The sequence below is a fragment of the Meriones unguiculatus genome, chromosome 16 (assembly GCF_030254825.1).
Source record: "Meriones unguiculatus strain TT.TT164.6M chromosome 16, Bangor_MerUng_6.1, whole genome shotgun sequence".
Lineage (NCBI taxonomy): Eukaryota > Metazoa > Chordata > Mammalia > Rodentia > Muridae > Meriones > Meriones unguiculatus.
Window position 1 is genome coordinate 35,616,467 of NC_083363.1, and position 21,394 is coordinate 35,637,860.

General features: G+C 40.5%; 1 protein-coding gene across 3 annotated transcripts in view; it reads right to left on the reverse strand.

The window, feature by feature from the left end:
- Positions 1-21,394, reverse strand: part of Efhb (EF-hand domain family member B) — a 73,392-nt gene that overhangs the window by 21,252 nt on the left and 30,746 nt on the right. For 2 of the 3 annotated variants that reach the window (XR_009586787.1, XM_060369656.1), the window contains exons 6-9: positions 16,965-17,094; positions 11,200-11,283; positions 10,536-10,603; positions 6,321-6,475 (exon numbers count right to left, since the gene is read on the reverse strand). Coding sequence is in view for 2 of the 3 variants with exons in the window: in XM_060369656.1 (XP_060225639.1) it covers positions 6,321-6,475; positions 10,536-10,603; positions 11,200-11,283; positions 16,965-17,094 (437 nt within the window). In the remaining variant the exon portion in view is untranslated. The remainder of the gene's footprint in view (positions 1-6,320; positions 6,476-10,535; positions 10,604-11,199; positions 11,284-16,964; positions 17,095-21,394) is intronic. The other variant, XM_060369657.1, reaches the window with a different exon arrangement.

The following is a 21,394-nucleotide window of genomic DNA, read 5'->3' on the forward strand; positions in this document are numbered from 1 at the left end:
AGTTTTGGAGAGATCAGGCATACAAGGCACATACCTAAACATAGTAAGGATAATATACAGCAAGCCTCTAGCCAACATCAATCTAAATGAAGAGAAACTTAAATCAATCCCACTGAAATCAGGGACAAGGCAAGACTGTCCACTCTCTCCATATCTATTCAACATAGTACTTGAATTTCTAGCTAGGGCAATAAGACAACTAAAGGAGATCAAGGGGATACAAATTGAAAAGGAAGAAATCAAAGTATCACTATCTGCAGATGATATGATAGTATACATGAGTAACCCCCAAAAACTCAACCAGAGAACTCCTTCAGCTTATAAACTCCTTCAGCAAAGTGGCTGGATACAAAGTTAACTCAAAACAATCAGAACCCTTCTGTATACCAAAGACAAAAGGGCCGAGAAAGAAATTAGAGAAACCACACCCTTCACAATAGCCACTATTAACATGAAGTACCTTGGTGGGACTCTAACCAAGCAAGTGAAAGACCTGTGTGAAAAAAACTTCAAGTCTCTGACAAAAGAATTAGAAGATATCAGAAGATGGAAAAACCTCCCATGCTCATGGATAGGTAGGATTAACAAAGTGAAAATGGCCATCCTGCTAAAAGCAATCAACAGATTCAATGCAATTCCCATCAAAACACCAACACAATTCTTCATAGAACTTGAAAGAAAAATTCTCAACTTCATATGGAAAAACAAAAATCCCAGAATTGCCAAAATGATTCTGTACAACAACAGATCATCTGGAGGTATCTCCATCCCCTATCTCAAGCTGTACTACAGAGCAAAAGTAATAAAAACTGCATGGCACTGGCATAGAAACAAAATGGTGGATCAATGGAACCAAATAAAAGACCCAGAAATAAATCCACACACCTACAGATACTTGATTTTTTTACAAAGAAGCCAAAATCATACAATGGAAAAAAGACAGCATCTTCAACAATATCTAGGTGCTGGTCCACCTAGATATCTACATGCAGAAAAATGCACATAAACCCATATTTATCACCCTGCACAAAACTAAAGTCCAAGTGGATCAAAGACCTCAACATAAAATCAAACACACTAAATCGGTTAGAAGATAAAGTAGAGTAGAGCCTAGAACTCTTTGGCACAGGAGACAACTTCCTGAAGAGAACACCAACAGCACAGGCTCTAAGATCAACAATCAATAAATGGGACCTCTTGAAACTGACTGAAAAGCTTCTGTAAAGCAAAGGACACTGTCATCAGAACAAAACGACAGCCCACAGATTGGGAAAGAATCTTCACCAATCCTATATCTAACAGAGGGCTAATATCCAGAATATATAAAAAACTCAAGAAGTTAAAAAGCAACAAATCAAGTAATCCAATAAAAAAAAAGGGGTACATAACTAAACAGAGAATTCTCTGTAGAATACAGAATGGCAGAGAAACACTTAAAGAAATGTTCAACATCCTTAGCCATCAGGAAGATGCAAATCCAAACAATCCTGAGATTTCACCTTACACCCATCAGAATGACTAAGATAAAAACTCAAGTAACAACACATGCTGGGGAGGATGTGGAGAAAGGAGAACCCTCCTCCATTGCTGGTGGGAATGTTAACTTGTACAACCACTTTGGAAATAAATCTAGCACTTTCTCAGACAATTAGGAATAGCACTTCCTCACGATCCAGCTATACCACTCCTTGGCATATATCCAAAATATGCTCTATTACACAACAAGGACACTTGTTCAACCATGTTTGTAGCAACTTTATACATAAAAGCCAGACCTAGAAACAACCCGGATGTCCCTCAGTTGAGGAATGGATACAAAAATTTGGTACATTTACACAATAGAATACTACTCAGCAATTAAAAACAAGGAAATCATGAAATTTGCCAGCAAATGGTGGGATCTAGAAAAGATCATCCTGAGTGAGGTATCCCAGAAGCAGAAAGACACACACAGTATATTATCATTTATAAGTGAATACTAGACCTATAAGATAGGATAAACATACTAAAATCTGTACACCTAAAGAAGCTAAGCAAGAAGGAGGTCCCTGGGTAAGATGATCAATCCTCACTCAGAAAGACAAATGGAATGGACATTGGAAGAAGGAGAAAACAGGAAACAGGACAGGAGCCTACCATAGAGGGCCTCTGAATGACTCTACCCTGCAGTGTATCAAAGCAGATGCTGAGACTCTTAACCAAACTTTGGGGAGAGTGCAGGGAATCTTATGAAAGAAGGGAGATATAGTGGGACCTGAAAAGGACAGAAGCCCCACAAGGAGAGCAACAGAACTAAAATATCTGGGCACAGAGGTCTTTTCTGAGACTGATACTCAGAAAAGACAACCAAGGACTATTCATGGATATTACCTAGAACACCTGCTCAGATGTAGCCCATGGCAGTTCAGTATCCAAGTGGGTACTCTAGTAAGAGGAACAGGGACTGTCTCTGACATGAGCTCTGTGGTGGGCTCTTTGACCACCACCCACCTGAAGAGGGGAGCAGTCTTGCCAGGCCACAGAGGAGGACAATGCAGCCAGTCCTGATGAGACCTGATAAGCTAGGGTCAGATGGAAGGGGAGAGAGAAGGACCTCCCCTATCAATGGACTTAGAAAGGGACATGGGAGGAGATGAGGGAGGGAGGTTGGGATCGGGAGGGAATGAGGGATAAGGCTACAGCTGGGATAAAAAGAAGACAATGCAGCCACTCCTGATGAGAACTGATAGACTAGGATCAGAAGGAAAGGGAGGAAGACCTCTCTTATCAGTGGACTGGGAGAGGAACACGTATGGGGAAGAGGGAGGGTGGGATTGGGAGGAGTAGAGAGAAGGGGTACGGGAGGATACAAAGTGAATAAACTGTAATTAATAGAAATAAAATAATTAAATAAAAAGTGAATAAACTGTAATTAATATAAAAAATAAAAATTTAATTTAAAAAAGATGATAGAAGCCTTTAAAGAAGAAATGAATAAATCCCTTAAAGATATATAGGAAAACACAGTAAAACTGGTGAAGGAAATGAATAAAACTGTTCAAGACCTGAAAATAGAAGTAGAAGCAGCAAACAGAACACAAACTGGGGAAATCCTGAAATGGAAAACCTAGGAAAGAGAACACGAATAACATACTACAGACATCACCAACAGAATACAAGAAATGGCAGAGAGAATCACAGCTATAGAAGACACAATAGAAGACATTGATACATCAGTCAAAGAAAATGTTAAATCTAAAAAATCCCTGACACAAAATATCCAAGAAATCTGAGATGCTATGAAAAGATCTAACCTAAGAGTAATAGGATAGAAGAAGGTGCAGAGTCTGAGCTCCATAGTCCAGAAAAAATTTCAACAAAATCATAGAAGAAAATTTCTCCAACCTAAAGAAACAGATGTGTATAACCATACAAGAAGCATACAGAACACCAATTAGAATGCCAATTAGATTGGTCCAGAAAAAAAAAGGCCTCCTGTCACATAGTAATCAAAACACTAAATCCACAAAAATAAATAAATAAATAAATAAAGCTTCAAGGGAAAAGGGCCAAGTAACTTACAAATGCAGACCTATCAAAATTACACCTGACTTTTCAACAGAGACTCAAAAAACTATAAGAAGCTGGACAGATGTCTTGTGGTCTCTAAGACAAAACAGATACCAACCCAGACTGCAATACCCAGCAAAACTCTCAATTACCGTAGATGGAGAAAACAAGATATTCCAAGACAAAACCAAATTTAAACAATATCTATCCACGTATCAAGTCCTACAGAAAATACTAGAAGGAAAACTCCACTTTAAGGAGATTAACTACCTGCAAGAAAACACAGGAAATAATTCCACACCAGCATACATAAAAGAAGGGAAGAACACATTCACACACACACACACACACACACACAAATGTGGTTCCTCATTATGCTTTTTCCCTCTTGGGTATCCACGTACCACTGCATACCAGACTAAAAAGTGTGAAGCAGAGCTTGGAACACCTGATTTTTGACAAAAAAGCCAAAACCATACAATGGAAAAAAAAAAAGAGAGAGAGAGAAAGAAAGCAAGCATCTTCAATAAATGCTGCTGCTGATCTAACTGGATGTCTGCTTGTAGAAGAATACAAATAAATCCCTGCACAAAACTCAAGTCCAAGTGGATCAAAGACTTCAACATAAAACAAATACACTAAACCTAATAGAACAGAATGTGGGGAACAGCCTCGCATGTACTGGTTCTTGAGACAACATACTGAACAGAGCAATAGCAGTTCAGGCACGAAGATCAACAACTAATAGATGGAACCTCATGAAACTGAAAAGCTAAAGGACACTGTAAAGCCAAGGACACCATCAATAGAACAAAATGGCAGCCTATAGAATGGGAAAGGATCTTCACCAGCCCTACATCAGAAAGAGGGCTAATATCCAAAACATATGAAGAACCCAAGAAATTAAACACTAACAAAACAAATAACCCAATTAAAAAATGGGGTACAGAGCTAAACAAAATTCTTAACACAGGAATTTCTAATGGCTGAGAAGCACCTAAAGAATGTTCAACATCCTTACTTGTCAGGTAAATGCATATCAAAACAACTCTGAGATTCTATCTTATACCCATCAGAATGGCTAAGATAAAAATTCAAGTGACAACACATGCACATGATGGCAAGGATGTAGAACAAGGAGAACACTCCTCCATTGGTGGTAGGAGTACAAATTTATACAACCACTGTGGAAATCAAGCTGGCAGTTTCTTGGGAATAATTCTACCTCAAGACCCAACTATATGATACTTAAGCATATATTCAAAAGATCTTCTACCATACCACAAGGTCTTGCTCAACTATGTTCATAGTTCATAATAGCCAGAATCTGGAAACAACCTAGATGTCCATCAACTAAAGAATGGATAAAGAAAATGTGGTACATTTGCACAGTGGAATGCTACTCAGCTATTCAAAACAGGGATATCATAAAATATGCAGGCAAATAGATGGAACTAGAAAATATCATCCTGAGTGAGGTAACACAGACCCAGAAAGACACACATAGTATGTATTCACTTAGAGGTGATTATTAGCCATAACCTACAGAATAGCCAGGCTACAATTCACAGGCCTAGAGACTCCAGGTAATAAGGAGGGCCCAAGGGAGGATGCTTGAATCTTATTCAGAAGGGGAAATAAAATCGATATCTGAAGTTGATGGCAGGAGGGAATTGGGTGGGAGATGGACAGGGAGGGGAACAGGAGTGGGGACCAGGAATGGAGTGGGGGAAGGCTGGGAGTGAGAACAGAAATCACTGGAGGTCATCTCTGGAGTCGGGGAGGCTTCCAGGAATCTATGGGGTGATTGTAGCTGAGAGTTTCACCAGAGGGGGATATGACCCTGAAGAGACCATCTCCTGTAGCCATGCAGAGTTCCCAGTGTAGGGAGGGAAACACCAAACCACATACAAAACATACAACCCAAACATTGTCTGCCTACAAGTATTACAGGTATAAAGAGGGAGCAGAGATCAAGGGAATGGCCAACCAATGACATGGCCCAAGTGGCCCATGGGAGAGTACCAACCCCTGACATTATTAATGGTGCTCTGCTATGCTTGCAGACAGGAGCCCAGCACTGTCTTCTAAGAGGTTTCATCCAGTGGCTGGTGGAAACAGCCAAACTCAGAATGGCAGAACCCACATTGGAACTAAGGGAGTCTTGTGGAAGAGTGGGAGAAAGGATTGAGGGAGTTGGAGGGATCAAGAGTACCACAAGAAAACCTAGAGAGTCAACTAACCTGGGCCCATCAAGGCTCACAGAGACTATACTGCCAATGAAAGAGCATTCATGGGTTGAACCTATGACCCCTACACGTAATGTAGCAGATGAGCAGGTTATCATATGGGTCTCCTAAACAATTAGAGCAGGGCTATCTCTGATTCTGTTGCCTGCCTTTGGATCCCTATCACATAGCTAGGCTAGCTTTTCTGGCCTCAGTGGAAGTCCTGCTGTAACATGCTGTACCACGATGGGTTGGTACCCATAGGAGGACTCCCTTTCTCTGAGGGTAAGGGGATGAGGGTATGTGGAAGGGAGTATGAAGGTGGGGCTGGGAAGAAAGGAGGGAGTGGGGCTTGAATAAACGCACACACACACACACACAAAGAGAGAGAGAGTCATGGCTGTGTTTAAACTAAACATCACTTAAAAGTACAAGTAATGAGGTGGATATGACCCATGAACCAGAGTTTGCTGATTTCCATCTGCATCAGAATGCTGGGATTTGCCTATGCATCATAACCCCCTCGGCTCTGAGACTACTGGCCTTGTCATAGTGCTTGAAAGCCAACAGCAAACTGTCAAAGTGCTGGTGATTGAATGTCTTCAAGTGGTGTCGAGCAGCTGCAATCAGGGCTCTCTGGCGGTCCTTCCCACGAAGATACTCAGCTGGAACTCTGTGATGGAGGAGATCGCCAACTCCTATTAAGAAAAAAGGTATCTTGTGTGTGAATTTAAAATATGGTCATAGTGTTTCAAGAGACATAGAGAGGCAGAGAGACCTGGAAACCTCTAGGGATGAAGAAACAAAAACAGTCATATCCTGTCCTGTTCCCTATTTTCTCCCTCCTCCGATGTCCATCCTCTTTGCCTTTCTGAATGGGGATTGAGCATCTTAGCCATAGTCCTCCTTCCTGATTAGCTTCCTTAGGTGTACAGATTTTAGTATGTTTATCCTATATTATATGTCTAGTATCTACTTATGAGTGAGTATATACCCTGTGTGTCTTCCTGCTTCTGGGATAGCTCACCCAGGATGATCCTTTCCAGTTCCCACCATTTATCTGAAAATTTCATGATTTCCTTGTTTTTTTATCGCTGAGAAATAATCCATTGTGTAGATGTACCACAATTTCTGTATCCATTTCTCAACTGAGGGGCATCTGGGCTGTTTCCAACTTCTGGCTATTACAAATAAAGCTGCTACAAACATGGTTGAGCAGATGTCCTTGTTGTATACTTGAGCATATTTTGGATATATGCCTAGGAGTGGTATAGCTGGATCATGAGGAAGCACTATTCCTAACTGTCTAAGAAAGCACCAGATTGATTTCCAGGGTGGTTGTACAAGTTTACATTCCCACCAGCAGTGGAGGAGGGTTCTCCTTTCTCCACATCCTCTCCAGCATGTGTTGTCACTTGAGTTATTCATCTTGGCCATTCTGATGGGTGTAAGGTGAAATCTCAGGGTCATTTTGATTTGCATTTCCCTGATGACTAAGGACATTAAACATTTCTTTAAGTGTTTCTCTGCCATTCCATATTCCTCTATTGAGAATTCTCTGTTATTGAGGCAGATGTTGAGATTCATAGCCAGACTTTGGGCAGAGTACAGGGAATCTTATGAAAGAAGTGGAAGATAGTACAACCTGCAGAGGACAGGAGCTCCTCAAGGACAGCGAGAGATCCTAAAAGTCTGGGCACAGGGTCTTTTCTGAAACTGATACTACAGCCAAGGACCACTCATGGAGATGGCCTGGAACCCTTGCACAGAAGTAGCCTATAGCAGTTCAGTATCTAAGTGACCTCCATAGTAATGGGGACAGGGACAGTCTCTGACAGGAACTGATTGGCCTGCTCTTTGATCACCTCTCCCAGAGGAGGGAGCAACGTTACCAGGCCACAGAAGAAGACAATGCAGCCACTCCTGATGAGACTTGATAGACTAGGATCAGAGGGAAGGGGAGGAGGACCTCCCTTTTCGGTGGATTGGGAGAGGGACAGGAGAGGAGAAGAGGGAGAATGGGATTGGGAGGGGAGGAGAGAGGGAGGTACAGGGGGGATACAAAGTGAGTAAACTGTAATTAATAAAAATTTTTAAAAAGATATTTTCCAGGTGAAAAAAAAAAAAGTTATATCTAATGCTGGTGCTTCTCCCAACTACTTTCATTCTCATGTAGCTCAGGCTGGCCTGACTGAACTCATGGCAATCCTCTCAGTCCCCTAAGTGCTGGGATGGCTGCTGTGCACATCATGTTCAACTCACTTTGATACTATTATGCAGAATGTTTCTGTGTATAAAAAGGTGTGTAAAGCAATTGACTTTTAAAAGTTAATGTTTCTGGTTTGTTTGTTGTTTGTTTGTTTGTTTGTTTGTGAAGGTATAGTACCCATGCAAGTACATGCAAGAGGCCAGAAAACTTCAGTTATCCTCCGCTACTATTCTCTATTCATCACCTTAGGCCAGTGGATGAGCAGTTCACGTTCTCAGGACAGTTGTCGGCAAACTCCGAGGACCTACCTATCTCTGACCCCTAATGCTGGAGTTACAAACATGTAGAGCCATTCCTGGCATTTTATGTATGTGCTAGGGATTCAAACTCAGAATGCCAGGCTTACACAGAAAACATTCTTACTACTGAGCCATCTCCCCACGCCCATGTCTCTGCTCATGAAAAATGCCCAAGTAAGGCATTGTGGATTCCGCATATAACCCTAGCACTCAGGAGGCTGAATGAGGAAGGTCATTAGTTCAAGGCCAGACTAGGCTACATATTAAGTTTCAAGGTAGCCTGAGTTATATAGTAAGACCCTATCTCAGAATACAAAAAAGGAAGGAAGAAAGGAAGAGAGGGACAGAGGGAAGAGGGGAGGGAAGGAGGAAGGGAGGGAGGGAAGAAAATCAATCAAACCCACTATGTTACTAAACACTAGTATACTTCTTTCCTTTTGAAGTACGTCAGTTATTTATGTTTATAGTGTTGAGGACTCCACCGAGGTCCACAAGCATGCTAAGACAAGTATTCTACCACTGAGCTTGTTCTAAGCCTTTCTGTTCTTTATTATTTATAAAACAAAGACTGTTCTGTTCTCAACTATTTATATTTATTATTTATGTTATTTATAAAACAAAGATGTGTGGCGCCCACATCTACCTTGTCCTGGGTAATGTTTTGTCAACTGGACACACACTAAAGTTATCTGCAAAGAGGAAACACCGTGAGAAAATGCCTCCATCAGATTGACCCGAAGGCAAGCCTGTGGGACATTTTGCTGATTGATGATCAATGTAAAAAGACCCAGTTCACTGTAGATGCTGCCATCTCCAGGCAGGCAGTCCTGTGCTGTGTAAGAAAGCAGACTGAGCAAGCCTTGAGAAGCAAGGTAGTAAGAAGTATTCCTCTGTGGGCTCTGCTTGGGTTTTCATTTCCAGGTTCTTGAGCTGAGTTCCTGCCCTGGCTTTCCTCAGCAGTGGAATGTAAAATGTAAGCTGTAATAAACCCTTTCTTTCCAAGTTGCTTTTTTGGTCATGGTATTTTATCATCACAACAGTCAGCAAACTAACATATACCTGAGGCCAACCAGGACTATCCAGTGAAACTGAACCAAAACAAAAGTTCGGTATGTTGGCACAGTCCTATAATCCCAGTACATGGAAGGCCAGGAGAATTAGGAGTTCATGGCCCTTCTTGGCTATGTAGCAAGTTGGAAGCCAGCCATGAGAAACTTGTTTTGTTTTGTTTTGTTTTGTTTTGTTTTGTTTTGTTTTGATTAAAAGACAAGCTAAAAGAAAGTCCTCTTAATAAATGTCTTCTGCCACCTATGGATTCGTTGGTGATTTGATGAGAGTGGTTCTTAATGATGTCGGTGTACAGCAGAGTGCTTATGATCCCTCCCCACCCTCTCCATCTCTATCTCTATTTCTCTATCTCTGTGTATGTGTGTGTGTGACTTTTGAGAAAAGACTTCTCTTAGCTAAGGTTATAGTTTAGTAGTAGGCCATTTGCTCACATTTTGCAAAGTCCTGGGTCCAATCAGGCACTAAACTCAGGTCTTCAGATTTGGCACTGAGCCATCTTGCTAGCCCAGATTTTGCATTTTTAATAAACACCAAGAGTTTGCAATGCCATGATGTAAAAATATTTAAACTAAATAAAAAGCTCCCTTTTCTCACTGAGTTTGCTTAAGTTTATATTTATTTCCTAAGTAAAAGTCAACTTACAGAATTAATTATGAAGCCTTCAAACTGCATTAGTTTAAACATAATACGAAAAAATTCTTTCTTATGTATTATTAATGTTATAAAGTTTTAATGCTTTAACATCAGAAGCTTTAAGGGGCTGGAGACATGGCTTAGCGGTAGAGTGCTGTGCCTAGAATGCCCAATATCCTGGGTTCAATCCCCAGTACTACAGGAAAAAAAAAAATGTACGTGTATGTGTGTGTGCATGTACGTATACATCTATATCTATGATGAATGTAAAAGTGTAACTTTCTGAGGATGTTTTTCAATAGGAATAAAAGTTTATTTAGTATGCTTCCAGGTGAAGTGAGCTAGGCAGTAACAAGAGCCCAGCCTTTTAGGAGAATTTTGAGGGTGCAGGGTCAATTCAGATACCTCAATACAGGCTAAAAGCATGGAGGTTGGGAGTAAAAGAAACTCGAAAAAGTCACACCCAGGGTCTAGGTGTCGTTTCTCTAAGAAATTCACTTCTTTAATGGGGATGTGTTTATTTGTCAAAAAGAAAATCCACATATTTACCATATTCTTCAGGCTTTAGGCAAACTCCAAATGTGTGGCCTGGGGGAACATTCATAGTTTCTGCAATGCTGTAAGAAAAAACAGACTTTTAGTTAAAGTTCCTGCCACCAGACTATACATGTTCACCTTAGGCCCTTAGCAACCTAGACTCACCTATGAACACCCTGTGATAAGCAAAGGAAAGGCACCACAAGAGTTTGGCATTCATTTGCATTAACAATGGCTAAAGGTTTTCCTACAGACCCCTCCAGAGAGAGAGAGAGAAGGGGGGATTCAAAGCAAGAAATGGCCAACACTTTATTTTTTATATTCTAGAAATAAAGCTCTACACAGAATTCTCTCTCCTTCTTTTCCAAAGCTGTATAAGTCCACTGTCTCCTGGAAGCCCAAGTGTTGTAGGCAGTGACAGTATTCCACTGGTGAATAATGGAGAAATTATTTTTCTTATTCAACAAAAACAATCTGGTAAAACATAGACCAACATTTTATTTTCCATGTAGCCAGGTTGACCTCCAATTTAATAATATATCTAAGGGTGTGGCCTTGAGCTCTTGACCCTTCTGCCTCTACTTCCCAGGTGTGTAGCACCAAGCCTACCCACATGACTAGAGGACCATTCAACACAGAAACAACAGAGCTGGCAAGGCCTCAAGTTCAAACTCACGGGTCTAAAACTCTTCCAAGTTTGTGATGAAACCTTTCTCTGAAGTCATCAACTCTTTTGGATACAACTTTAGCTCCTTTTTCCCTATAAAATGAGAACTTGTCATTATTAAATGTCACTGGCTGTAAAATATTCACATAGTTAAAAGTATCGTAATATCACTGTGCCTTCAATGAACAAGTCTCAAAAGACATTCAGTGTTTAATTCTACATGTACTGATGCTTCTATCACTGCTTAATTATAAAAATACTTTTGGTAGATAATACAGCATGGTCTATGTATAAAGTAGGGGTATGACTAATTCAAAGTATGGTTAAGCAGAATGTTTTTGATGTAGATATGAGGGAAAATATAGATGGAAGCATCTGGAAGAGTCCAGAGCAGGGAGAGAAATTAGTAGACTAAACACAAACCACAGAATGAACCAGTTAATGAGAGAAGGGAGAGAAGGAGAATGAGAAAGGAAGAGAAGAGAGTTCAGGCAAAAGGAGACCAAGAGAGAGGGCCAAGAGAGAGGAGGCCAAGAGAGTAGACAGCCAAAAGGGCAGAGTTACACAGGAATTAAAAGCTAGGGCAAGGGAATACCAGGAGCTGGAGAAGTTTGGGGGAGGGAGGAGTGTGGGAAGAGCTAAGAGAACCCGAGAAGTACTGAGTGAGCCTACAGGACTGAAGACACTTTGGTATGATGATAGATACCACAGTTATCCATTTGCCCAGAAGATTTTTTTTTTTGATCTAACAGTCTGCAGATACAGCTCAGTAAAACACTTGCCTAGCATGCATGAGGCTTAGTTCAATCCTTAGCACAAGAAAAGGGGAGAGGGGAGAAAAATAAAACACTTTGGCAATATGAATGGAAAAAAAAAAAAACAATGTTTTCAGCCAGGACAGAAAGACAAGGAATATGAAAAGTGCACCCCACTCCAAAGTGTGGTTCTGAAGTCTTTCTCTGGCTGAGAATGGAGAATTCCAGCACAGTTGACAGCATTTGCTGTGAATCTTGACTGCAGACCTTCAATGTTCCTTTTGTGTAGAGATGTCTCAAATAAGAATGCTAAAATAAGAGGGAACCACACTTAAGGTCTAACCATATATAGCCTTACTCCTATCCCAGTTGTAACCTGCTTATTTCAAAGAATGTCACTCCGGAAACTATAAATGTTTACATAGAACTATGTCTTGGGGCCACGTTAACAGAGGATCCCCACACATATCACACATGTACTAAATAAATAAATCTTCAAACAGAAACACATTTTGCTTTCTTGCACAACCTTTGTGACCCATGTATGTACTTTATCAGATGTTGTCCTAGTCAGTGCTCCCTTAGGATCCTGTAGTCTGATTTACTGGAGGAAGAAGGAGAGAAAAAAATAGTTCCTTAGCAACCCTTTGAGGTAGAACTTCAGGATCCACCCAAGTCATATGTACAAACATTGTAAAGGCACTTAGGCAAGAGCCTTTCTTAAGAAAGCCATGCCCACACTTGGGTGTGTACTGCTCTCTCTTTCCTATGAAACTGTCTTTCCAGTAACCCATGCTTTTATTTATATATTTTATGTAAACACTGTTACCTCCGTGGTCGCTATCAAATCAGTAAAAATACAGTACTATTAATTCATGGCATGAATATAATTCCCCATTGAACACAAATCCTTCCAGTTTCTCTGTATTTACTAGTGTTTCCTGATATTGAAATTCTGAGCTGAATTTCTGAGGAAGAGTAAATTTGAGGAGAAACAAAAGAAGTATAAAGTAGCTCATGTCTTTTTTAATAATTTTTTTTATTTATTACAATTTATTTACTTTGTATCCCAGCTGTCGAAATCCCTTGTTCCCTTCCAATCCCTCCCTTCCTCCCTCCCTCCCTCCCCTCCTCCCATGCCCCTTCCCCAGTCCACCGATAGTGGAGGACCTCCTGCCCTTCCATCTGACCCTAGCCTATCAGGTCTCATCAGGACTATCTTTCAGTCTTCCTCTGTGGCCAGGAAAGGCTTATTCCTGCTCAGGTATAAGAGAGGGATCTGATGAGAGGACCAGAAGTCATAAACAGGTAGCAAAAGCCTCCAAGCCAATAGGCCCATGCAGGGGTAGGAACAGCTGCTGCAGTTACCCTGCCTTTAAGGTTCTAGCCTACATGACCTTAGACAAACAATTTAGAAAAAGTCTTCATCTGTGAACTTAAGTACTCCTACCTCATGATGTTCAAGATACGATTAAATTAATAATAAAGAAAATAATTCAGACTTTGCCTTTGTAGCTGAGAACTGTTCTTATTATAGAAACAACAATGGTGGAAAAGTAGGCAGTTGGTTGCCAGTGGAAACACAAGTGGTATGGAACTATGGAAACCTATAGAGCCACATGCCCCTGAAGAGGGCAGAAAGCAGAGTGTAAGCCAGTCCTCACTGACACACAGGAAAGCAGGACAAGTATATTGTGTTCCTATGGATGTTATAACAAGAATAGCTTTAAACAATAGCAATGTGATCTGTCACAGCTCTACAGGCAGCTGTGCAATGGGGAAGGGGGTAGCATGCTCTTATTTCCTCCACAGGAGAAACCATCCCTTGCTTTTCCTTGTCCCTGTTGGCTACAGGTATTGCTGGGTGTGCTTGTTTAAAGCAACTTCCTCCTGCCTCTGCCTATATCCATCTGCAGAGCACCTTCTCCTTCTGTTCTGCATGTCTTTCCTCTTCAGCTTCCAGTCTCCCACTGAACAACTCCTCCTCTTCCTCTTCTTTTTCTTCTCCTCACCCTCCTCTTCCTTTTCCCCTTCCTCTTCTTCTTCCTCTTCCTTCCTTTCTTTTTCTTTCTATCTTTTTTTTTGGATAGGAGAGTGTGATGGCTAATTTTGTTTGTCAACTTAGCTGAATCTAGAATCTACTACAAAACAAACTGCTGGCACTCCTGTGAGCAAGCCAGAGGGAGTTTTTATCAGATTATTAGAAGCAAGAAGACACAGCCTAAATCTCAGTGGCACCTTCTGGTGGGTGCCCATGTAAAAGGACATGGGAGAAGGAAACTGCTTTTTTGCTTGATTGCCCTCACTCTTGCTAACAAGATCATCTACTCTGTTGCTGGTATTAAAACCAATGTCTATAGGATTCCAACACAGACTGAAGATCAGCATCTCTTCAGGAATCCTCCAGGACTCTAGCACCAGATTGGAACTGCTGAACAACTGTCCAATTCTCAGTTTTCCAAATATAATACAGGCATTGTTTGCCTATCCAGACTACATGCTATAAGCCAACCTAATAACACCCTATAAATTCCTATAAGGAACCCTAACTGATACAAGGAGTGTGATGGATAGTTTTTGTGTCAACTTGATATAAGCTACAGTCATCTGAGAGGGGGGAGCCTCAATAAAGAAAATGTTTCCATAAGATCAAGTTGTAGACAAGCCTGTAGGGGACTTTCTTAATTATTAATTAATTAAGAAGGGCCACATCCATTGTGGGTGGTACCATCCCTGAAGCTGGTGGTCCTGGGTTCTGTAAGAGAGAAGGCTGAGCAAGCCAGAGGGAACAAAACAGTAAGTAGCACTCCTCCACAGCCTTTGCACCAGCTGCTGCCTCCAGGTTTCTATCCAGTCTGAGTTCCTCAGCTTCCCTCAAGGACTATGACTCTGGGTATATAAGCCAAATAAACTTTTCCTTCCTAAGTTGATTTTGGTCATGGTATTTCCTAAGAGCAATAACACCCCTAACTAGGACAGAAATTGGTATCAGACATGGGGTATTTATGTGAAAGGCCTAACCATATGTTTGGGGAGTGTGCCAGTAGGGGAACTTTGGAAGTTTGGGATAGAAAGACTATTGAGAGTCCAAACCTTAGTGATCTGTTCTGAGGGTGCTTGGAAGATAAAAATGTAAGAGCAATGAAGATGATAAAGGCCTGGTTTGTGAAGTTTAAGAGGGAAATTTAAGAGTCCCTAAATGACTCTATCAGGATCATTTGCTATTTTAAGTTAAGAATATGTGGTTATGATTAGCTGGGGTTCAAAAATAAGCTGTGATTAACAAGATGCAAGAACCATCTTAGAGATGAACAAGAAAGGAAAGGTTGTGGCTTTGCAGTGATGTGTTTGTGTCAAGTTGACAAAGGGTCAATGAGGATAAGAATTTCTCCTATTAGGTGGAAGAGGCTCACACTATAGCCCAGACTGGCTTGCCAACTCACTATCTAGCCCAGGCTGGTTTTGAACTTATATTCATCTTTCTGCCTCCAGCTGCTGAGTACCTGGTTTACAGATGTGAGCCATCACACCTAGACTATCTCTGAACTTCTAAAGATACTTATCAGTGAATTGAAAGGAACAGGCTAGCTTTACAGGTTTCTTTATTAATTTTATACTAAGTTCTCCCAGTACTTTTTGAGAAAGGAGAAGGACACCAATGAAAGGAGAAATGGGTGAATTAAGACAAGACCCACTCTGTTGCAAAAGAATGACCAGACCAGCAGTTTTGAGATAACATTGCCCAGCAACCGCTCCAAAGGTCTCCACCCCGCTACCAAGCTTGCAACCCACTCACCCCACCCCACCCCACCCCACCCCATGCTTCCCACGATTTTTCCTTTAAAAACCCAAGGCTTTTTTCTCTCGAGGCTGTTCCTCGCTGGTTTGTGGAGCAACCCCATCGCTTGATGGCTTGAATAAACCTCTTGTGTTTGCATTGATTCAGTCTCCGAGTTCCCTTCATCTGCCTTCTCGGAAATTGTGCTCTTTCTGGGCCTAACAGAATGTTGGGCCTATATAAATAAGTGTGTATGTGATACTGCCAATCAAACTCAGGGCCTTTGGCATGGCTAGACAAATGCTCTATCATGGTGCTACATCCCTAGACCCAGGAAAAAATAACATAGTAATTGAAAAACTAAGAACCTCATTTTAATAATCCAAGGAAGAACTTGTATACAGATTGAAGGCATTAAAAAGTCCAATTTTGCCAAGAACTCATGAGTTAGAGGACAGCCTAAGCTACACATCAAGTTTGAGGCCAGCTAGGCAGTATAGCAACACATCTCAAAACAAAAAAAAAAAAGAAGAAGAAGAAGAAAATGTCAAAATCTGTAAGATGCCCAAGTAATCATTATAGCTTAATGATAATCTCGGTATGGTGGTTCATACCTATAATCCCAGCACTTAGGAGGCAGCCAGAAGGTGGCTACAGGTCTGAGGCCAGCCTGGGATATACAGTATGGTCTGGGTCAGTGAGATTATTATACTAAGAGTATGTCTATAAAACAATAGGGGAGATGTCCATGGCAGAGGACATGACTTGAATTCTCCATGTGCACATGGTGGTTCAACTGTAACTCTGGCTCCAGGGGAAAACGATGCCTCAGCCTGTGAAGTGGACCTGCACTCACATGTACACACACACACTTAAAAATAAAAATAAAATCTAAAGCAACAACAAAAAGTACATAAAATCTTAGTCATGGCTGTAACTTCAATACTGGGAGGCTGAGTTTAAGTGACTATAGGCTTCAGAGTAAGATCTTGTCTCAAAAAAATAAAAAATAAAACAAGTCATATAGTAGCTTCAGAACAGCACAAAGGAGAAAACAGTATCATGAATACCTCAGGAGGAACCAGATATAAAGACATTGCATGACCTATTTTTTTTTCTCTGAATGTAATGTTGGTTTGACATTTATTATCTCTTAAAAATAAATTTTAAATAGCTAGTTATTTAAGTGTCAATGCTAAATCTCTACGATTTACTTCTGAACCAGGTATAATCACACTTACATTTGCAGTTCATGGAGCCAATGTAAACTTTTGGCCATCATGCGTCCATCATTAAAATGAGGCGTTGGAACTCCATACAAGTTAAGCTTATGGAAACTTGGTGGGTTATACTTTCGGTTCTTTGGTTCTCCTGTGAGTGGTAGGAGCAGGGATTAAGACTTCTGAGTTAAGCAGCCCCAAAAAAGCTTATCTTGAGGAAAGCACAGTGTTTCCGTTGGCACTGAATAAGCAGAACACAGACGACAACTGCACCCATGCAGGCAGCTGTGCAGACGAGGCTACAGATGGCAAGGACGCTCCCTGCACAAGCTAGGACAGCACAGAATGTTACATACAGAGCTCCTTATGTTCACGTTTGCAAGATGTGCTGACTTATGGCTGTAATCTCAGCACATAGGAAGCTGAGACGTGAGAATGGTGAGTTCAGGCATGCCTCACCAAAAAAGAAAAACTGAAAACTCTAAATAAATATAATAATAATAATAATAACCATAGACACCATCCAAAACAGGTAAGACTAATAAATGAATTCAGGAACACTGAAGAATACAAAAGCAACAAATAAATCTGGCCTTTTCTGTAACTACCAGAGCCAGCAGACTAGTTATCCACATGAGACAAGAAGGAAATCTGGTTCATCACAACTCAGTACCCAGTGTTGGTTCAAATGTCTGCAGTCTGATATAGGGCAGTTTATAGTAGGTACATTATAAGTACAGTACAATTTGTGGAAAAACGTTTCCTATTCTTCCTGTGCACAGGGAAGAATAACTACCCCAAAACTTTTCTCAGAGTTCAGGTCACTTCTTCCATAGGCTCAGAGGTAGGCTACATGCTTCTCAAGGGCCCAGAGGAGGATATGATGTATGGTCTCAGACATACAGATACCACAGAGGTCACCGAGCTTTTAGCCACTTCCAGCGCTACTTGTGGGTGCTTGGAATGGCCTGGCCCTACAGATATCATGGATCATCAGCCTTTAACCACATCTATCGCCAGCTTTCTGGGTGTAAAAACAGGATATACATCTCTCCCATTCCTGGTTTCCCTAGTGCTTATCTGTGAGTGCAAGGACCTTTGTGCCTCCCCCAAATAACTACCTAGAACAAAAAGAAATTGAGAAAACAATCCCTGTTGCAACAGAATCAACTAATAAAATGCTTAAGATTAAACTTACATTTTTTTACATAAACATAATAAAGGAAATATACAGCAAGCTGATAGCCAACATCAAAAGAAATGGAGAGAAACTTAAAGCAATACCACTAAAATCAGGAACAAGAAAATGATGCCTACTCTCTCAAAATTTATTTAACATAGTACTTGAAGTCCTAGCTAGGGCAATAATACAGCCAAAGGAGACCAAGGGGATGCAAATTGGAAAAGATGAAGTCAAAATACCACTATTCACAGATGATATGATAGTATACTTAAGTGACCCCCCCAAAAAATCCTACCAGAAAATTCCTACAGCTAATGAACACCTTCAGCAAAGTTTCTAGATAAAAAATTAACTAAAAAAAAATCAGTAGCCTTCCTTTATATAAATGATAAACAGGCTGAAAAAAATTAGGAAAACAACACCCTTCACAATAGGCACATGATATAAAATATTTGGTGTAACTCTACATAAGCAAGTGAAAGACTTAATATGACAAGAACTTCAAGATTCTGAAAAAAAGAAATTGAAGATATCAGAAGATTGGAAGATCTCTCATGCTCATGGATCAGTATGATTAATAGTAAAAAGTCTGTCTTAACAAAAGAAATCTACAGATTCTATGCAATTCCCATCAAAAGAGCAATACAATTCTTTACAGACCTTGAAAAAGCAATTCTCAACTTCACACGGAAAAATAAAAAACCAAGGATTTTGGAAACAATCCTGTACAAAAAGATATACTGGAGATAGAACCATCCCTGATTTAAAATTGTACCAGAGAGCAACAGTAATAAAAACTGCATGATATTGGCATAAAAACAGTCAGGTCCATCAGTGGAAACAAATTGAAGACTCAGAAATAAACCCACATGCCTATGTACACTTGATTTTTTACCAAGAAGCCAAAAACATACAATGTAAAAAAAAGACAGCATCTTCAACAGAAGGTGCTGGTCTAACTGGATGTCTACATGTAGAAAAATGCAAATGTCAACATGCACAAAACTTTTCATGTGATGTTTAGAATTTGAACCTATATCCTCATGCCTTTATCCTCTGAGTTATCTCAGTAGTCCTGAAGAAGATATTTTAACATTAAAAAAAAAAAAGCATGGGTTACTGGAAAGACAGTCTCATAGGAAAGAGAGAGCAGTACACACCCAGGTGTGGGCATGGCTTTCTTAAGAAAGGCTCTTGCCTCAGTGCCTTTACAATGTTTGTACATATGACTTGGGTGGATCCTGAAGTTCTACCTCAAAGGGTTGCTAAGGAACTATTTTTTTCTCTCCTTCTTCCTCCAGTAAATCAGACTACAGGATCCTAAGGGAGCACTGACTAGGACAACATCTGATAAAGTACATACATGGGTCACAAAGGTTGTGCAAGAAAGCAAAATGTGTTTCTGTTTGAAGATTTATGTATTTAGTACATGTGTGATATGTGTGGGGATCTATAGTTCTATGTAAACATTTATAGTTTCCGGAGTGACATTCTTTGAAATAAGCAGGTTACAACTGGGATAGGAGTAAGGCTGTATACAGTTAGACCTTAAGTGTGGTTCCCTCTTATTTTAGCATTCTTATTTGAGACATCTCTACACAAAAGGAACGTTGAAGGTCTGCAGTCAAGATTCACAGCAAATGCTCTCAACTGTGCTGGGATTCTCCATTCTCAGCCAGAGAAAGACTTCAGAACCACACTTTGGAGTGGGGTGCACTCTTCATATTCCTTGTCTTTCTGTCCTGGCTGAAAACATTGTTATGTTGTTTTTTTATTTATTAATATTGCCAAAGTGTTTTATCCCAAGTGTATCAAAGACCTCAGCATAAAATGAGAAACACTAAATCTATAAGAGAAAGTACCAAAGAGCCTGAACTCATTGGCACAGGCATTAACTTCCTGAACAGAACAACCCCAGCTCAGGATCTAAGACCAACAATTAATAAATGGGACTTCGTGAATCTGAAAACCTTCTCTAAGGCAAAGGACACTTTTAACAGAATAAAACAGCAGCCTACAGATAAGGGAAAGATCTTCACCAACTCTACATCTAAATGGGTCAATATCCAAAATATATAAATAACCCAAGAAATTAAACACCAGCAAACCAAATGACCCAATTTAAAATGGGGTACAGAGCTAAACAGATAATTCTCAACAGAAAATCTCAAATGTGGAGAAATATTTAAAAATGTTCATCATCGGGCCGGAGAGATGGCTCAGTGGTTTAAGAGCACTGTCTGCTCTTCCAAAGGTCGTGAGTTCAACTCCCGGCGACCACATGATGGCTCACAACCATCTATAATGCGAACTGATTCCCTCTTCTGGCAGATGTAAATACAGATAAAACACTCACATACATAAAATAAACAAATCTTAAAAAAAAATGTTCATCATCATTAATCATCACCATATAGTACAAGATAAACATACTATGAGGCACAGATCAAAAGAAGATAAGTAATAAGGAGGACCAAAGTGAAGACATACAAATCTCACTTGGAAGGGGAGATAGAATAGACAGAGGTAGTGGCTGAAGAGAGGGAACTAGGTAGAAGAGGGCACAGAGAGTTGAGGGTAGAGATCAGACCTGAGGAGAGCAAGGGTGAGATGACAGACGGCCTGTAGAGAAAAGAGAAACTGAGGGTGAGGACATTTCTGTGACAAGCTGGAGACCTAAGACAGGGCAGGCTCCTGGGAGCATTGCGGGGGATTCAAGCAGAGACTCCTAGTAGCAGAGGCCATAGAGACTGGAGGGACATCCTCTAACTAGACTAGTCTTCTAGGAAAGGGTGGAGAACACCAACCCACCAATCCATAAAAACTTGGACACCCAAATTTACCCTACATACAAGATGTTCAGGGATAAAGATAAATTAGATAGAGCAGAGATTGAGGGAATGCCCAACCAATGCCTGGCCCAACCAAAGACCCGCCCTATCAGAGAGCGCCAACCCCTGACACCATGACACTCTGCTAAGCCTGCAGACAGGAGCCTGTCAGAGTTGTCCTCTGAGAGGCTCTACCCAGCAGAGCACAAAACAGATGCTGAGACTTACAGCCAAACATTGGTTGATGCATAGGGAGTAAACTTTGTATCAAAAGTAAAACTTTGTATCAAAAGAAAAAAGTTCATAGAGACAAGCAAACAATACAGCTCAAAGTTCCAGAAAAAAAAAAAAAAAGCAACTAACAGCAAGCAAAAACTAATAGCTAGGATAGAAGTTAATAAATACAGATTAAAAATATACAGAATTAATCAAACCAA